This window comes from Dendronephthya gigantea, unplaced genomic scaffold (genome assembly GCF_004324835.1).
Source record: "Dendronephthya gigantea isolate DGI-Jeju-01 unplaced genomic scaffold, DenGig_1.0 000131F, whole genome shotgun sequence".
Lineage (NCBI taxonomy): Eukaryota > Metazoa > Cnidaria > Anthozoa > Malacalcyonacea > Nephtheidae > Dendronephthya > Dendronephthya gigantea.
In genome coordinates, this window is record NW_021163141.1 from 135070 (window position 1) to 154739 (window position 19670).

Sequence of the window (19670 nt, forward strand, 5' to 3'; positions counted from 1 at the left end):
CTTTTGCTGTAGTAGGTGACACTCCTAGCCATATTGTACATAATGAGAATTAAACTTGATCAAAGTGTATTTGGAATTTATTTTATTTGCAAAGTGGTCATTAAATTGCATAAATTTTGCATAGTGCAATTAATGGCAGGAAGATCCCATATCCTGCATGTATGGCTGTTTCTACACTATATTCAATTTATTAGCCAGGCATTTCTATAATCCATGCTCAGCCTTGCATACTGATAGCTTGAACATATAGATAAAATTAGATATAGGAACAATATACTTGCATTATCGACGCCATCTTAAGATCGAAATCTTTGCCAAATATTCAAAACACACAAATCTTAAAATGGAAAATCCAGTTTTTTCTCACCTATTACTTTTGAATAATTGCATATTAAAACTATATACCATATATTGTTAAAATATCGAATAATCTAGTAAAACTATATACCTTTAAAATACCAATGGAAAAAATAGTCTTTTATACCAATTCATCTTGTTTCTATTTTCCTCCTTTTCGTTTTATCTTTCACCTGATCTACTACTGCTGCAAACTTAACCATTCCCCTAACACATTTATCTGCCTCTCCACACTACTTAGACTTGTCCCACCAATTGATTGATATTGTTCAACGCTCCGGTGATAATCCCACACGTTTGTAATATCCTTGTCAAACTTCGGACTGAAAAAATAAATTAAACTGTTACAAATTAAGCCTCTTACAGACGAGCAAGTTTTCTATGACAAGTTTTTATGTGACAAGTTTTAATTGTTTGTTTGTACGCCCAACTTCGACAAGTATACTTGATTTTGAACAAGTGTACTTGTCATAAAAAAATTGTCAAAGTGCAAATTTTGCTCGTTTGTATGAGTCAACAAAGAAAACTTGTCACCTAATGCGAGCACTTGTATGCGGTTGGCCAGTGGACTTTAGTATTTTACAATGGCGCGCTCACGTTGTCCGCTGTACGATTACATCGCTGGCTGCACACTATAAATTGTCAAAGTAAACTTGTTGGCATGTTCACACGAGCAAACAAAACTTTTCAAAGAAAAACTTGTCATAGAAAAGTTGTTGTACATACACACGTGCAATTGCCAATTAAAACTTGTCATATAAAAACTTGTCATAGAAAACTTGATCGTTTGTAAGAGGCTTTAAGGAACAGGTATTGGACGAGAGGTAGGTGACCGTGAGAAGTCTAGGTCTAGTTGCGGGTTTATTGCGTGTTCGTGATACGCACGAAAACATCTTAATAATGAATGGAAATTTTGTTATTTTGGGATATATTTTCAAAGTCAAACTTCACAAAGTCAAAGATTTATTTGGGTTTTAGTTAAAAAAATGCATAAAATGAAACCAAACGATGTTGAAATATTAGAAGGATTTCAGTATATGCTATATAATCGAACATTTACGCAAGTATTTATACCGTAAAAATTAAAAGTTATTAATGTTTTAACACGCAAATTATGTGCCTTGCGATATGGAGTCTCAAATGCTTTTATTTTCTGCATGCAGTTAGAAGAAAAACGTATTCATGTAATAAGTAGAGAGTTTACGATTCACGACGCGGCTAGGGAAGACGGTTGTGGCTAAAGGGAATGGACGAGAGGTAGGTGACCGTGAGAAGTCTGGGTTTAGTTGCGTGTTTATTGCGTGTTCGTGGTACGCGCGAGAACATCGTATTAATGAATGAATGGGAGTTTTGGGATATATTTCACTTTTTAAAATCAAACCATAACTCCATAAGTCAAACTGCACAATTAGCACAAATGAAACCAAATTATGTTGGTATATTTATAGAAAGATTTATATGCTATATAATCGAACTTACGCAAGGATTTATAGGGTAAAAACCATACCATGTTTCAACACGGAAAAGGTATGTGCCTTATCTTTTTTCCAAGGTGGAGAGGGATTATATTTGATTTCAGTTTGGAAATACTAAAATATTTCATAGTAAACCAGGCATAAAAAAATTAACACACAAAGGGTTACAAAGCAATTGTTTTAGAGAATATTTCAAATCCTTGTGCTGTTTGTAGTATGGTATTAAATAAAACTCCTTATATAAAATACAGTAATATTGAACGAAGAAAATAAAAGCATTTGTGACTCCATATCGAAAGGCACATACCTTTTCCGTGTTGAAACATGGTATGATTTTTACCCTATATATCCTTGCATAAATTCGATTATATAGCACACAGATCTTTCTAATATATCAACATAATTTGGTTTCATTTGTGCTAATTGTGCAATTTGACTTATGGAGTTATGGTTTGATTTTGAAAATTGAAATATATCCCAAAATTCCCAATCACCCATAAAAACGATGTTCTCGCGCGTACCACGAACACGCAATAAACCCAGACTGGACCCAGACTTCTCACGGTCACCTACCTCGCGTCCATTCCCTTTAGCCACAACCCTATAGGTATACCTGACGTCTGCGATGTCCGTATAAGTTAGTTCGCTCAGCAAACATTTCTTATCCTCGGCAATTTTAACAGCGCAACCAGATAAACTGTGTGCTTCACGGAATGGAACCTGTAAGAAAAATCGAATACGAAACTGTTGACGTTTGTTGGCCAATGACGCTGACACAGTGGAACGTAATTTAAAAGCAAAGCTTAATGCCAAAAAACTGACTCATGCATTTTTTTGAAGGACACAATCACCTCATATAGCAGCCCTTTATGACAGCATCGTCACCAAACATTTTCTAAGATCTTACCATTGATCGTATTGTGAATCACTGACTGTAATTATGATTTTTTTTCTTGATATTTGATATTACCTATAGCTGCGGAGCGGTAACTTTCTATAATCAATGCACGAAGCACAAATACACTTTTCGAATGCATGATCATGCATAGACAGTAGACACCGTCAGAAAAAATAAGCTCAAGGATTCACTTACTCCTTTTCTAACCAAATAGTAGGCAAGGTCTGTGGAGAGCATACTCGGAGCCAAACTTGACATCATTCTTTCTTTATTAATCTTAAAATTATAGTTTCACACAATGTTATTAATAAATTGAACAAAAAAGGTAATTAATTTACTCCAGTGGAAACAAGGAAGAATTATGCAAATAAAAGAGAAGTTATAAAATCATATGAGGCACGAATTATTGATATATACCGATACCACTCCTTCCCTAACCAGGAAAGAGTTCGACACATAAATAGAAATCATTCTTTACTGGAAATTAACGATTTTTTTTACTATCTAGTGAAAAATGTTGTATACGGATTTTGACTGGACCAAAGACTTGTTTTACCAAAAAAATTGTCATTCTTTTTTTTGCGACTTTCCATTCTAAATAATAGGAGGTCATAAATCTATAATCTATAAAAAGTGTGTTTTTCTTTGACATCAAACTTTTTCCCCTCACTTTTTCACTTTCACCGTTCTGAGTCACAATATATAGTTCGATGAGTTTATACAGACAAATAAGCACTGTCATGCACACTGGTGATGACAGTTCGTGAACAACAAACATGTAGGTTCGAAACAAGAAATGTATACTATTAACGTGTATCCTATTTACAACGACAGCCTGCATGGTTTCCATTTAGCTATAATTTTCGTGAACATGCACGTCAAGGTGACTGATGAGATGAATATTTGTGTGCATGCAGTCACCATTTACCGCTTTGAATATCGAAATATCCGAAATATTTCTAATGGGTGAAAATGAACGACAAAATGGAAACCATGCAGGCTGAATATAAAAGGAAGATAAATAACCTCGAGTGTAGAAAGCGTTCCTGAAGCAACTTGCAACACCCCATCCAAGGTATCACAAACATCAAACAAAGCTTCCTTGTCTTCCTGGAGAAGATGAATATGTAATAGAATTTGTCAATATATAGAAACTCTCAAAACTGGGAAGGTCATCGCTAACCATTTACCTTCGGAAATCAGAAATTCCGGCGGAAAACAAATGGCGCCGGGAACTCTCATTGGAAATTTCGGGAAAGTTTGGATATCTTGGAAAATTCCAATGGAATTTCCTTGTACCATTTGCTTTTCCGACCGGAATTTCCCGTTTCCCATGGTAAATGATTAGCATCCAAGTTTCACACTTTGTTCTGTTCATTCTAGTCGTCAGGAAATTGTCGGTGACCAATGAATCAGATGCGTGTAACGTGCCTACAACCAGTCTTCATATATGTCGTTAGTCTTTGTTATAATGCAATCTGGCATATGAAAACCGAATTAAATTAAATTACGGTTTAGAAATTACGACAAAGGAAAACTACATCACGTCTGGCTTTCATAAACACTGTTATTATCATCGAGGTTATCGACAAATGTTGACCATCAAGGATTTCCGCAATGAGGAATTATTTTCTTTACTTAACAATCGCACACAATGACAACATGAAAACTTGAAAGCTTTAATTTTAAATCAAAGCACATCACTTTTGCGAACTTATACTGGTTTTAGAAGCGAGTTTCACACTGGCAACTTTAGATAAATGTAGATCGTTATTTTGCACTTTAAAAGTTAAAAGTCAATGTTGACGTGGTCAATGTTTGATATCACCGTCGATCTATCGATATTAGAAGTGAAGTAAACAAGGCTATGCATACCTGTAGATCTTTGTTGTAAGTACTTGGTAAACCCTAAAAAAGTGGTTTTGCACATGAGAGACAGGAAAAATAGAATCTATACTGTGCATAATTATATAAATGTGAATGCAATTAATTCTAATAATATAGTAATTCTTGAATTATATTAATATTAAAATATATGGGGAGGTAGAGGGGAAGAGTTGTAAAGCCGCGTGTTTGAGGGCCACAATGGTAGCGCTAGATACATCTGAGATGATACGGTACGCGAAATGCGCGCAAACAGAACGCAATAAATCCTTAAACAGTCTTAATCAGACCTTTTTTCTAAAACTTTCACCTTCGTTCATTATATTCAAATTGTATTCTATAATTGTTACTTCTAGGATTCCACTTAAGGTTAAATTTCATATATTATAACATAAACCGGACAGGTCAGTAAAACTGTCCGAAACGTTGCAAAATATGAAATTTACAACAATTGGGGTCAAAAAACTGTTTAGCATAAATAAAGCAGTGAAGAAATCGCTTAAAACTTCTCGAAACTGTTATAACTTAGATACACGGTACCGTATTACAGGTTGTTTTATCATTGGTACTTCATTATATACTAACCTTCAATGTAACTAAGAATCCGGTGAACTAAAAACAAATAGAAATGAATTATCTTTGTTGTTACGTTCTCTTAATTGTTGATGTACATAAACTCACATAATATTTAGCTTTTTTTTCACAATCACTTTTAATACAATAACGATTAACGATTCCCCATTTTCACGTCCTCTTTGACGTTTACATCCTCATGCTAAATCTGCTTAAGAAACCCATCTAAACGTTTCATGTCTATATAAAGACATGAAACATAATGTGCACAATATGCCGCCAGTACGTAGGCAAACATGCTGCATGGTAAAAAACCCTCTTAAATTAGGCGTAAGGCCTGATTAGGAACTAACATAGCACTCATACAGGCTGAATCAGCTGTCCTCAACGCAACGGTGTGCACGCAGTGCCACCATTATAAATGATGATTATCATGCAGTTGGGCTGATAGCTGGTAAAAATCTGGTAGCTACTAGCTAATTAGTAACCTCAAGAGAAATATCCTCAATTTTCGTTCTGTATACTAATAAATAATAAAAACATAAGTACTTTAACTGAAAACTGGGAGTTATTCCGGTCGCAGTTTTAACCCAAACGCCTACGCAAAAAATACACTTTTTTAATACTTCGTACTTACATCACCGATGACACGTCCAGATTTTCCTCGGATTAATTCCAAGCTATCGGGATTTTTCTTCTGCGGCATTAAACTGCTACCAGTGCTATAAACAAAAAAATAAATTATTGTATAGTTATATGCCCCATGAAAAAACATGGTAAATCCTAAAATGCATGATGCGTTCAATTTTGCAATTTTCTGCTTTTGATTGATGTGAAAGTAATTGTTTGTTCAGACCTAACGAAAGTAGAAAATGCTTTAGTAAAATTACAAATGTAATCAGGCTTTATTAGAAAACTTTCGGTTGTAGGTAACACACAAATGAAAAATTGCTGATGCAATGGACCTTTTGCATTATAGGCAACTTTTTGATCTTCGCGAGATAATCCAATAAAATCACCATAGCTGAAAAGAGCGTACCAAAATTAGTAAAAATGCAAAGTTTGGTGGCGAAATGTCGTAAAATACGGGAAATATGGCCTTGCAAAGTTTGCAAATTTGTATACTTTAGTCTAACGCACGGAAATTGCTACCATTTTTGGCCCGAATGTGGTAGCAATTTCCGTGCGTTAAACTAAAGTATACAAATTTGCAAACTTTGCAAAGCGATATTTTCGGCATCTTATGACATTTCGCAACCAAACTTTGCATTTCTACTAATTTCAGTACGCTCTTTTCAGCTGTGGTGATTTTATTGGATTATCTTGCATAGATAAAAAAAATGTCTATAATGCAAAAGGTCCATTGCTCAATTCTGGCCCAAAACAACTTTTATGCTCACCTGTACGCGTCTGATAACAAGACATAGCCAAACTCCGATGTGCTGTAAATGATTAAATCTTCAGCCCATCGACTAAAAACAACCAAAGTTAAGCATTAATGTATTAGCATGTTTTTGCCATTGTTTGTGATAACGTAAAATATTCTACGCTTTCCATAAGTTCGTCATTTGGAAGGAAAAAAACTACCAGCCACTCTTATAATCAACCATTTTTTCCCTACTCAGCTATTGCATAAGTTTGATTTTATTCTGCCCATAGTTGATAAAAATCATTTCAAATTTGGACACGCATTTTACATATTAAATTCACATATATTATAATACAAACAGAGGCCAGGTCACTGAACGTACTTAAACTATACAACTTTGGAAGGAAAAATGGGACATTGCTATTGATATGGCGAGTTACGAGCAAAGAGAAGGATTAAGTTGATTTTGATTTTGAGGCGCCTGCTTTATTTACATTTGAGTGAAAAAAAAAATTATGTGTGCCAAAGTCATATGAAATGAAAGAAACGATAATTCGAGGATCTGGCTTCTCATTGGTTGATTTTTATACTCAGATCAGCTGGCGGGAGCGCAAGATTATATCCCGACATAATTACATTGCTACCAAACCAGGTAATAATAATGAACTCTCCATAAATCCATAATATACCCACAAGTCATACCTTAAATGTGTCATGAGAAGCGACGCCCAAAACATAAACTCAGCTACATAATCTCGATCTGAAGTAGCGTCAAGACTGTTGTGAGAAACGCTTTCAAATCCAAGTTCTAATAAAAAATATGTTAAAAGCATTTACTTTTACATTAACGAAGCAGAACGGAATACCCTTCATCCACGTTCTATAAATGCACTTATAAATGTACGACAAATAACAGTAAGGCACATTAATCAGATAAATGTGAACTAGGCTACAATAATATATGCGATATATATCCTCAAATACCTTTAGCAAGAAATTCGCGGTCAACATTGAATGGATTTCCCGCCAATGCACCACTATAAGACAAAAATCAACACATTACAAATAATAATATTTTAAAGTGATTTCCCAAACATTAACAACTTGAAGCAGGTGTACAGCCTTCAGTTGAAAATTTGGTCAAATTGCTAAATGACATTTAGTTGAAAATAATCGAAACACGAAGCTTGAATTGTTCAACTTGAAGAGAAGTGCAACAACGAGAACTAACAACCCAACCAATGAACTACCGAAACGATATAGGGTGCTCATTGATGTTCGAACTACGAGAACGCCAGATGCATGTATGCTAAAAGTTCATGGTACTCATTGAATGGGAGATCTAGATCACTTCGTAACGACTCCATGACAGTATTTGAATAAGAGCTTGATTTCCAATGTTTTACCAAAAAAAGGTTCTTATTGAATTAAATTATTGTTGAATTGAATTAAATCAAATGTAAAAAAAGTCAAGAAAAACTATGCAATAATTAAATGTTAGGATTTTCTTACCTTCCAAGAGGTAGAGAGTTCAATCTTTTAGACAAATCTTGCAATCTTTCGAAATCTCGTTTAAGTGACCAAGCATAGCTATTGCAGTGGTAAAAAAGGACACTATATAGACCAACTTCCAAATTGTAAATATTAATAATGTCACGATTATTTGTTTTAACTATGCAACCATATAGCTTTATGCATGCATAATTTGACAAGCATACGAACACATATAGAAACATCACTATATGGACAACATACCTTAACAACCAATGACTCCAACGGATTGGTTGAGCTCTCTGTAAAAATAAGGATAAAAACAAATGAATCATATCATCCTGTATGTGTCTATTGTCGGCCCATATTATATAGAAGTACGAAAAGGATGGGCAACTCCTTTGTCTCATGGCAAAATTTTATTCATTTATTATTTTTTAGTTTAAAAACAGAAAAACGCTATTCCATATCTGGAGGAAAATTCAATGGACTCCGTCATGTCACCGAAAGCCTGACAAATTCAGTCTTTCTGTTACAGCTGTCGGATGAATCGATGCTTTATTGTGCAGAAAACACAATACTGTGCATAATGTCGCATCGGATGCAATTCAAACAATAGATAGGTTTACCATCTCATTATCCATTGTTTGAATTTGCATTGGAAGCGAATATCGAGTTAGCTAGACTGTATTTATCAAATCTTATGTATTCATGTTCTACAAAAACAAGATAATGAATTATTGCCTTTCAACGTACCTGCATATGTGTATATCCCGGCATGAGAACATCTTTTTCCCTAACATAATAATGAAGGTACAGATTGAATGAACCATACAGTATTATACAATAGTTGGTGTGTTTTATCGAGAACGAAGGATACTACGCAATAATACATAAACTTTAGATCGTTGCATGGTAACGAAGGAACTGAATTGCCTGATTCGTCAACCATCAAAACCAACGAACTCGTACAATAATGATGAATGCAGTAGCTATGTATAACTAATGGACACTAGGTGATATTTTTAACAACACGCAAGAAATGACCATGTCGATCGTAAAGAGCTTTAAGTTAACGACAATTAACTTGACCCACGATGGGTAATGAATTCTTTATTACTTTTAATTTAGCTGTAACACCTAGCATCTCTCTCTTTCTCGTATTTTTTTTGCCGCGATTTTGAGTTCCTTTCTTTTTCAATCCCTCAATGTCCCCTAATCTCACTCTATCCCTCAAACTCACACAACAATATTTGATCATTAAGTATTTAAGTTCAGAAAGAATAATTTCACGATAAAAGCCCCTAGTGGTTTTGATAGATCTAGCCGCGAGCTAGAGTATATACTCTTGTACCATATACATACTGGCTTGCTCTTTCCACAAAAACGTTGATCAGGGCTTTAAGATGGCTCTTTAATTCATTGGCTTTGTTTCTTAACCACAATCTAAATAAAAAAACAAGAGATGAATTAAACTGGACCACTAAAGAAATTCGCACAACTTGTATATACAACGCACAACTTGTATACAAGCTGAGTAGCAACCAGTAGCAAGTTTTTGTCAAGTTATAATTGCAAATTTGTCACAAGATGTGACATTTTTAGCTGTATACGAAAGAACCTATTATATAACACTGAACAATTTAAACAGTTCATGACAAAATGTCCGTGAAAAATCAACTTTGTGTGTTTAAAGGATGTTAAATCTATACAACTTAACAATTTAATTATAATGACTATTGAAGTTCTACACGTCCCCTTCAAATGCTCCCAGCCACAACTACCAGTTATACCAATACTGATGTAATTTATATACCTTGTGTCTGTCGCAGCCTAAAACAAAAAATTATACCATTTTAAAATTTACATGCACACTATATAACCACAATGATAACTACACACAATGTCAATTTTACAATTAAACTTCTTTTCATTTTTCGCTGGTTTGTTTGTTGTTGAGTATATCTGTTGAACAAAAAAAGTTGTTCATCAAAACGTTCGTGTGTTTTGGCCACAACTAAAACGGTTGTGTTTAGATAACATTTAGTTATCTCGACCATATAGAATTCTGCATGTGAAGACCTTAGGTATACCAACTAATAATTCATGTTTTCAATACAAGTTTCTCGTTATTTCAGCCCAAATATACCATATTTTGGTTATAAAATTCCCGTTTATTAATGAAATAAAACTAAGCTCGTAATGAAAATTCCTGATACAACTAATATCACACCTACACAGAATTTTTTTATTACAAAGGTATAAATATAGCAATATAGATTAAATTGTTAGCATACCTGGTCATTGCGGCTCCTTCCTGTATGTAATTTTCCAGCAACGCTCCCAACAAGTTCCTACAATATTTAAAGATAAGTCTGGATAACAACAAAACGCTTGTGGAGTCGCATGTAATTAACACATTGCATGTTTATTGCACAAAATAACAAGTTTGAACTTTGACGTGATGGCCGATCTTAGGAACTTCAAAAATGAAGTCTTTTGGTAAAAAAATAAAAGAAACATTCAAACCTTTTAGGTTAAAATGGAAATAACTCAGTTAAACTAAGAATCTGACCTCCGAATATTCTTTCCCAGATCAGCTGATAAGGACAAGTGAGAGAAGCATTTGAGCTACTACCGTGTTTCAAACGGTCATGACAACGCTTCAACATATGAAATGAATATTGCAAAAGATTTTATTCTGAGTCACCAACCAGGTAAGCTGAAAAATTAGCTTGACCACGGTAGGGATCGAACACGCGACCTTTGTTTGGCTAGTCCAATGCTCTTCCAACTGAACTACTAGGTCAAGACGGGTCGAGTAATTGGTGTGTTGATTAATTAAGTGCATATGGGTCAGATGCATGTATACATGTATATGAAATGAATATTGAGATGATGCACTACTACTATAACTTTAAGACGCACAGATATAGAAGGGACTAGACTGAGTTCCGAAATATCACTTACTCGAAACATCTTGACCTAGTGGCTCAGACAGAAGAGCTGGTAACTAGACTAGTAAACCAAAGGTCGCGGGTGCGATTCCCACCGTGGTCAAGCTAATTTTTCAGCTTACCTGGTTGGTGACTCAGAGTAACTTCATCACAATATTCATTTCATATGTACACTTGAGCCTACATACATGGTATACATGAGACCACATAAAACTATACAATACAACTCATTAACTATGTTGAGGTAGACTAATGCAAAAATTGTACCTTTCTCATCACATGTCTATTGTATTTTGCGCAATTAAACCAATAGCAATCTTTTAATTAACAATTTTTTCAGTCAAGGTTGAGGAGCTTAGCAAGACGAATGCCATTGGTACGTTTGGCTAAAATACAAGAAACACGTGACGAGAAAGGAACCATTTTTTGCATAAACTTGGACAATAACATAGTAAATGAGTTGTATTGTACTTTTATTTAGTATGAACCATGTATATTCTATTAATTGTGCCTCAACATATGTTTACAAATTACAACTGATATATTGATACTAACTTTCAGTCTTCTTTCATTAGCAGTATGGATGTCCTCATCACCTGGCTGTAACTTAAATGCTCCTGAAGACCACTCTTCTTTTACCTACAATAAACAATGGATATATGGTGGCGTTGCATTCAAAGGTTCTTATGATGAGATGTACGTCACAAATCATCATATTTAAGAAAATGCAGTATCCAAATTCTCGAGGAGAGTTTCAGGACGGTTGGGCACTTCTTGATAAATCAACATACATGTATTTTCCTTCATGCGGAACTTGAAAACCAGTTTACGTGATACATGTGAAACCATACAAACTATACCTTTTCAAGTCCTTTGATGATTTCATCCATTTCTTCCTTAGTGACCACGTGAACCTTTTCCAAGCTTTTCACGTAAGCCATGCTTCCCTATATAGTAATAAACTAGGTTACCCATGGGTGGAAATACCGCCTGAAAGATGTCATTTTTTCGGATTGCCAATCTCGTTTCCAGGGAAATCCTCTAGAAAGGTTGTTTAGGGAATTTTCTACGAAGTGTCATGTACGAAGGCTGTTTAGCTTAACCTAGTCCCTAGTTGAATGCTTAATAATGAAGACCGTACAGTGTAATAAGTTACACGTATGACGTATGAACAATTGGCCAACTTTACAACTTTGATTCCGTGCATGTACTGAACAAAACAAATAATAAATTTTTGACTTTCGCAAAACTGTATACTGCATGTATATCAAAATCAGATTTTATCATACCGCGACACCCTTCGCCCCTATCTTGCGGTCCGACTCCGAAAATGTAAACCTTTTAAAACCAGATGTTTTAAATTCTTTGGCCCCCTTAAAAAGGCCTGGTCATAACAATTATTAATATTAAGAATGTTCAAATGCCCTTATTTCATGCAGTAAAAAGGGAATAACAACGTGTAATGTTCATCACCGATTCATTGTAAATTAAATCTTCATTGAGGTGAATTTTTTCAAAAGGATTTTTTTCTTGGGGATCCCAAGCTATGTAGCATGATGACCTCCATCAGTTATACCCAATTTACTAGTCATTTTGCTGGGATTGCTATTTTTTGGTAGCTCGTATTGATGTTTGCTGCTATACCTATATTTCCACTATTATATAGGGTCCTTCATTTTATATAAAATCTTCCTTGAATGCAGCGAAATTTCCTCGTGCAAGAACCTGCATACCGGAGGCGTTTTAGCAACTCTGGGGGAGGAGGCTAGAGCGAAGCACATGATGTGAATGTATACTAAATACTCTCATTTCAGTAGTTACCTCAATGTCTGCAGCCCACATTCGTTTGTCGAAAGTTATAGAAGCATTGAATGACTCCATGATCGGATCTGTATTTCCCGTGAAACGACCACCCCATAATCTTCCACCCTAAAGAAAAAAATCAGGTAATCAAACAATCCATATCAATTTCGTACTAAATCCTACTTTTTTGAACAATCCACCCCATATTCTGACTAAGGTCAATCAAAGGCCTAATCTAAACTTATTCATCCACCCATTTTAGTCATTTAATATTTTGTTCCCCGTATAGCATTATCAGTTGAAGCCCCGTATAGCATGTGAAAGTATTTTAAAGTATTTTCATGAACGCATTTACACTAAGACTATACAATTTTGAAAATGAGTTGGCCATTACACGGATGTTTAGGTGACCGTTTACAAATGTGAGCGTGAACCTTTGAAAAATTCCCTTCGCCTCGGATTCACATTTATATCAATATTTTTCTTACCTCTCCTGCCATTGTTGCCTAGAAGCTGTCGACAAATGTTCAGCGGTGAAACACTATATAACGTTAGAAAATGAAAGAACAGATCCGTGTGTACATGTGCGAAACAGAGACGAGAGCGCCTTATACTGTATCGCTTTAAATTCTGAAACAAGAAGCCAAGGTTTTTTCTTTAGTCGTGCAGGGCAAAATCTCAACGAATGTGTCGACTCGTTATCATTTTGATGACAAATATAATTGGGTTTTTTCAATTAGCGCAGATGCTTAAACGCCACAAAATATTTTTTTCCACTTCTGCCCACATGTGCAGCTGGTTAAAATGACATTAATTTAATATTAGGAAAGAAATGATTTCGTATATACCCATGACAGTAAGGAAAGTCCTTGAAACGGACTAGCTCGGCCCAAGGAAGGAAACTTTCATGTGTCTTGGTGTTAATAGAATTAAACAGCCCTTTTAAATCCTTACGCGGCAGGACTATTTTGTGATAATAAATAAGTTCATAAAATCATCGTGAAACTGTAATCATTGAAGAAACTTCGTTTTAAAAGCAAAAAATTGTAATAGAGGCGCCCAGAGTCTAGTCGTGAAGAACACAAAGGTAGCCACATTAACCTAACTATACCACATACTATTATTTCGTCTGTTGGATATGAGATGCTCGGTATGTTTCTAAAAATGTATACATCTTTCATAATTAATAAGCCGCAAAATTTTGCAATCGTATCAACTTGCTAAATAATGCAGGCAGCTGACATGTCAAAATGTTCCTTAATTGATTTCGCGATAAAACTGACGATAGTTAATTGCTACCTATGAACATTTTGTTAGTTTTATATAGAGCTATAGGACTAACTAGGGATGAACTACAATATGGACATGGGCAATGCCGCTTATAATGATTAGCTAAAACGTCTTTGATCCTAAGTTCACTATCTCCCTTAGCATTCGGGTATTGTGAGTTGTGTTTGTTTATAATTATTCACATCATCATATTCTGGCAAAAGTATTTTTGTTCAGAGCATGTGAAACAAATACACAATTGCAGGTTTGTCAAATGTTTGTCAAATTTTCCTATTTTCCTATTTAACACATTTATTTGGGTCTATTTTATGGCAAGTAAATACAGTCCATATGAGTTGAGTAGCAATATAACTCTAAGGGGATAAAAATATTTGGAAAAAATGTTTTAAAAACACCCACTCATAACAAGAAACGGGCAACAATTTTTCACTTGCGACTACAAATGAACCAATCATATTTAAAATACACAGCACCTATATAACAACACTACTTATATACAAGAATCGCACGAGCCTTGGCGGTTCTCTCTGTAGGTTAGTGGTCACTCAGAGCAGTGTACTGGAAACACACAGGATGCAGGTTAACGTGTAACGTGTCTACTTTTCTTGACTGCTCCTGGATAGCATCTTGGAAGTGGTGACTTTAAAACTTACTTCCTCATTAACAAATTTCCCAGTTCAAAAACAAGCTTTAGAAAAACATTTCTGTATGTGTACTGTGTACATATATTCTGTATTAAGAGTGCATGAAAGCCCTGAACGGACAAGCTTCTTTAACTAGCTTCTTCTCTTGACAAGTTCATTTGCTGGTAAGTAAGGCAAGCAAGTTTTCATTGACAACTTTCTTTTCTTTGTTAAGTTTCATATCTTGTCAAATATATTAACTTGTCAAGTTATCATCCTTCATGGTCATCCATACAATAAATCTCCTTTTTTAAAAAACTGCATGACCAGTTTTGTAACAAGGTTCCATTACAAGGGGAATCAATTTTTTGACATACAAATGAGCAAATAAAACTTGGTAAAGAAATCTTTAAGTGCATTTTCCTTCATCACATCTACACCTCCATTTTACCCTAGAGTAATCTAGTTAGATTAATATGATGATAAATGATTATGATCCTTTGAAATGGTCCATTATAGGATTTACCATAGATAGAATCTCAGTGGTCTGTATCAATCAATCAAAGTTTTGTTCTACATATATAACCATTCATTTTCAATGTGGAGATAAAGTAGACAATGGCAGAGGTAAATTACATTTTTGTTTTGTAGCCTTGCACACTTTACACACATAAGAATTTTACCAACACTTTTATCAGTTCTAATTGAGTAATCTAAGACAAAATGTATCTTGATGTTTATATTGCATTAATGAAATTAATGAAAAGACTCTTGTAATAGAAAATGTTGCTAGATTTCATCTTCATCTCATTATTTACCAAAAACATACTTTATAGAACATTTGACATTTTAAGTAGGAATATTCAATATTGGATATTTATTGCAAAAAATCTTATCAGAAAGATTTAATTTAAGTATTGCAGACTTTGACTCTTCCACGGGATAATTTAAACTATTTGGACTTAATAATAAACGATCAAAGTGGCAGATTCACGATTATTCCGGAAAGTAAAATGCATGAATTATTAAAGTACTACAAATAGGGATTTTTGTAAGACTAATATGGTGTATTCATTTTATATAAATACTTACACTTTAATAAGTCATTTACATATTCCCTAGTGTGTGCTTTTGTCAATTTGGTGAAAGATCTATTGGATAGTGTATAACATTTGTGTTACCATCTTCCCCGTAAACAATTACTTACATTCTTTGACGCAACACTGGTGTTCGGGTGATTTAAATTCTATGATTCTCTTCGTCAATTCAGTGATCAAGCCACATCTTCTTTAACTTTAATTATTATCATCCGCGACAGCCATTTTGATTTAATACCATTTTGTGAGTTTCACGGGGGGGGAGTCACTGGGGGGGGGGCGTAGGAATATTCCATATGGAATATTCTGACTTAGCAAGCAAGCAAGAACAATAGCAAGAACTAGGTTTGATTTATGGAGTGCTTCTCAGAATATGATAAAAAGTGGATGAAGGAATGCTTGAAAGTGGTAATTATTATATCATTTTTACCTTAATTGTTAGTTATTGTAGTAGTAACATGTTTATTAATGCTACTTTTTTCATAATTGCTTTTGTGAGCAAGATCATTGGTATATAATAAATATCAAACAATATACTGTACTAAGCCAGTAATTGACATCATTCTGCTGTGCATGGTGTCACAGGAATTGTCATTATATAACAACGCATTTGTCTAAAAAGTTCCTAGATAAGCCCTAAGGTTGATCATATCAACCAGCAAACATTACTGCCTACATATTGCATATGTATGTAATGTCTAAAAGCATACAATTTCAGGCAGAAGAGGGATTACAGAGTGGTGAAGTTCCAGTTGGTTGTATAATAATATATGAGGACAGTGTGGTGGGATACGGACGCAACCAGGTAAACAATACCAAGAATGCCACACAGCATGGAGAAATAATTGCTACAAATCAAGTCAAGCAATACTGCCAATTAAATGGATTAGACTATATGGATGTTTTTAGGCAATGCTCCCTTTATGTGACAGTTGAACCTTGCATTATGTGTGCTGCTGCAATTAGACTTCTTTGCATACCAAAAGTGGTATATGGTTGTGCAAATGAAAGATTTGGTGGTTGTGGGTCAATATTAAATGTACACCATGACGTTTATGATGGCAATAAGAGACCTGCCTGCAATGGTGATCAATTGCCAAGCAAGCCACTTAATTTAGTTTCAGGAGTCTATGCTGAACAAGCTGTTAATTTACTTCAAAGATTTTATCTTCAAACAAATCCCAGTGCTCCTAAACCTGCTACTAAAAAGAGTATTACCACAGACAGTATTTTTCATGACAACCACAGCTAGTAAATTATGAAGAGTATGAAATTATTAGCTTTTTTCAACACTACATGCAAAATTAAATGGCTCAATTGACTTATTGACAAAAAAAATAAAAGCGCAAATTATTTCACTAGTACTAAAACATTAGATAATAGGATGATAATGAAGCTGAATGAGGTTTGCCATTTTATTTTTTATTGTTTAAATTGGATTCAACATGACCAAAATTTACAGCAACACAAGCTTTAACAAAAAGGGCACTTTTGATCCTTTGAAAAATTGTGGAGGGGAAAGGCTTGTGCACCTTTTTCTACTCCTCTGGTGACATATCCTGAAAAAAGGATTGAATGAGAGCTATGGATGACTACTAAACAGGAAGGGGGCAGGGCAATAGCTAAAGGATCGGTGGGAGCTATGGGCTACTACTTAACAGGAAGGGGGCAGGGTCATTGCTAGACTGCTCACTGCTTAATCGGTTGGGGTTTATATTTATATATTCATGTTTACATATGATAAGAACAATAGCGAACAAGAGAAATCAGTCTGCAATAAGATGAATTACAACCCCCAATTAGGCCCTAGCCTCCTCCACATGCATCTCTATTAATTAATTCAATTTATATTACAATAATAATAAAATAGAAGGAACATGTTTTGATTGTTTGGGGGTCGCCTGTCAACGGCTAGGGCGAAATTAAGGATATTTTCATTGGAGGCATTTACTGTGTCTAAAAAATGACTAAAAAATGACCTGATTTAATCTTTCTAATGTGATTAAATTTTGCCCCCATGCATGCATGCAATGACAATGTGTTTGGACCACTTCAAGCCAATGGTTTGAAGTGCAGAGTCAATGTTTACAAAGGACAACATTTATTCCGGTGTATATGGATGAAAGTTCCAGCAATTTTACCTATCTTGTTGGCAAGCTGTTTAACCTTAGCATTATTCATGAATGGAGCAAAATGGGCGGTGTTGTATGATAAAATAGTGATCAGGCACAAAAAAGCAAACGCGCTGGTGTACCTAAGAAGGACAAAGCGGGAAAATACTGCTTTAAGATAGTCTTATAACATTTTTTTACCTTTTATTGAAAGATATAAAATCTTTTCATGCCATATTGCAAGCCAAGTTGCTGTGAGTGAAAAAAGACTTGTAGGAATCTTCAATCCCTATAGTTACCCAGACCAGACAAACCCAATGGTTGGAAATAGACGATTTTTGTAAACACGACAACAAACTAGGTTTTAACTCTAGAACGACGGGATTGGTTTTATTTAGTTCTAAATAATTTTGCCTCGGAGCTGAACACCTTAAGGGAATGCTAAAACTCTTCCTTTTTCACGGGTACGAGAAAAGGCTTTAACGGAAATAATGCAAATATTGGAGAAAAAGTCAACACTTTCATTGTACATTGAAATTATGCCTATCTCGAAGAACGGGGAGGGGGAGGGGCCCGGGGGTCCTCTAACAGAACCCAGATGGATGGAATGCGCCCCACACGTTCAAGTGCGGGCAAACTTGTCTCTCCTAAATGCATATACACCATTTTGATTTGCAACTTCGTGGAAATAAACCAGTCACACACCAATGGGAACGAAATGGTTGTATTTTCGTTGTTTTGTATTAATTGTGGATACCACCGGCATGTAATAAACCATGGATAAACGTGTTCCATATTTCGATGCAGTGGCGGAATCGATTGCGATCGAATCATTCGCGCAACTCACGTATTTTTCGCAGCGAAGTTACAATTAAATATTCAATTCAAATTTCAATAATTTACTTCCCTCAGGATTGTAATGAGAGCTTTATACCAATATGACTTTTTCTCTCGGGAGCATATATTAAGTGTATATTATGCAATCTTAAAGAACAGGAAGAGATGCTTCCACACAAATTCAAAAGAAACCCTCGAGAAGTACTTGACTTCTTTCTGAACTTGATTCATCAAAGTGCATTGTACACTAAAATTGCACCATCGTGGAAATAAACCCGTCACACAGAAGTGGGAACGAAATTATTATATAATTTACGTAAAATTTACGTTGATTGATTACATAAAATGCGCAGAAAATTAAGCTTTGCGTTTTTGGGCAACAGCAAACGATTTGTTTGATTATTCACGTAACGTTATCACGTTTGCACTCATCTCAAGGAGATAAGGATACATTACAGTTAAAAAACTGACGATTCTGCCGTTTAACCTATAAACGCAAAGCTTGTAAGCCTCCTAAAACATCTCTGATACATTGAGATAACTATTCAATTATATTAATTAAAAACTGCATTAGCTTTCATTCAATATACTACGAGATCGGCTGCTTAAAATTAGGCTGACTTAATCCTGGATTAAATCTTTAAATCTTTACATCAAACTTTAAACCATCTTAATCATACTAATCGAGAAATCATTCTAGGGTCGACAGAAATTTTAATTTCCCACGTTTTAACATGAAAGACCATGCAGAAATACATTATTATCCAAACACTGCTGTTTCAGATGTAACTCATGAAGGGTTATAGTGCAAATCAAACTTTAAACAACCAACCTGCAGATTCGTGCGGTCAACATTATTTATTATTATTATTAAAAACTTTATTTACCCACGCTAGCCTCGACTG

The 19670-nt window shown here is 34.8% G+C and overlaps 2 protein-coding genes across 3 annotated transcripts; one reads left to right on the forward strand and one right to left on the reverse strand.

The window, feature by feature from the left end:
• Positions 1–46: 46 nt before the first annotated feature.
• LOC114536137 (argininosuccinate lyase-like) lies at positions 47–16050 on the reverse strand. The gene is made up of 21 exons (XM_028557488.1): positions 15928–16050; positions 13296–13348; positions 12826–12933; positions 11865–11951; positions 11560–11643; positions 10345–10401; positions 9864–9880; positions 9413–9493; positions 8804–8843; positions 8312–8349; positions 8069–8146; positions 7541–7593; positions 7259–7364; positions 6588–6659; positions 5825–5909; positions 5200–5226; positions 4606–4638; positions 3757–3840; positions 2926–3006; positions 2446–2552; positions 47–680 (listed from the first exon to the last, which is right to left on the reverse strand). The coding sequence occupies exons 2-21, from the start codon at positions 13305–13307 to the stop codon at positions 539–541; spliced, it is 1392 nt and encodes a 463-aa protein (XP_028413289.1). The 5' UTR covers positions 13308–13348; positions 15928–16050; the 3' UTR covers positions 47–538.
• A 53-nt stretch (positions 16051–16103) lies between these two features.
• On the forward strand, positions 16104–18456 carry LOC114536147 (tRNA-specific adenosine deaminase 2-like). Of its 2 annotated transcripts, none has more exons than XM_028557496.1 (2): positions 16104–16225; positions 16536–18456. In XM_028557496.1, exons 1-2 carry the CDS (start codon positions 16172–16174, stop codon positions 17067–17069), a joined length of 588 nt encoding a protein of 195 aa, XP_028413297.1. In that variant the 5' UTR covers positions 16104–16171; the 3' UTR covers positions 17070–18456. The 2 variants fall into 2 exon arrangements, with proteins under 2 accessions (XP_028413297.1, XP_028413298.1); XM_028557497.1 differs by having other exon boundaries at positions 16122–16225; positions 16540–18456.
• The last annotated feature ends 1214 nt before the right edge of the window (positions 18457–19670 follow it).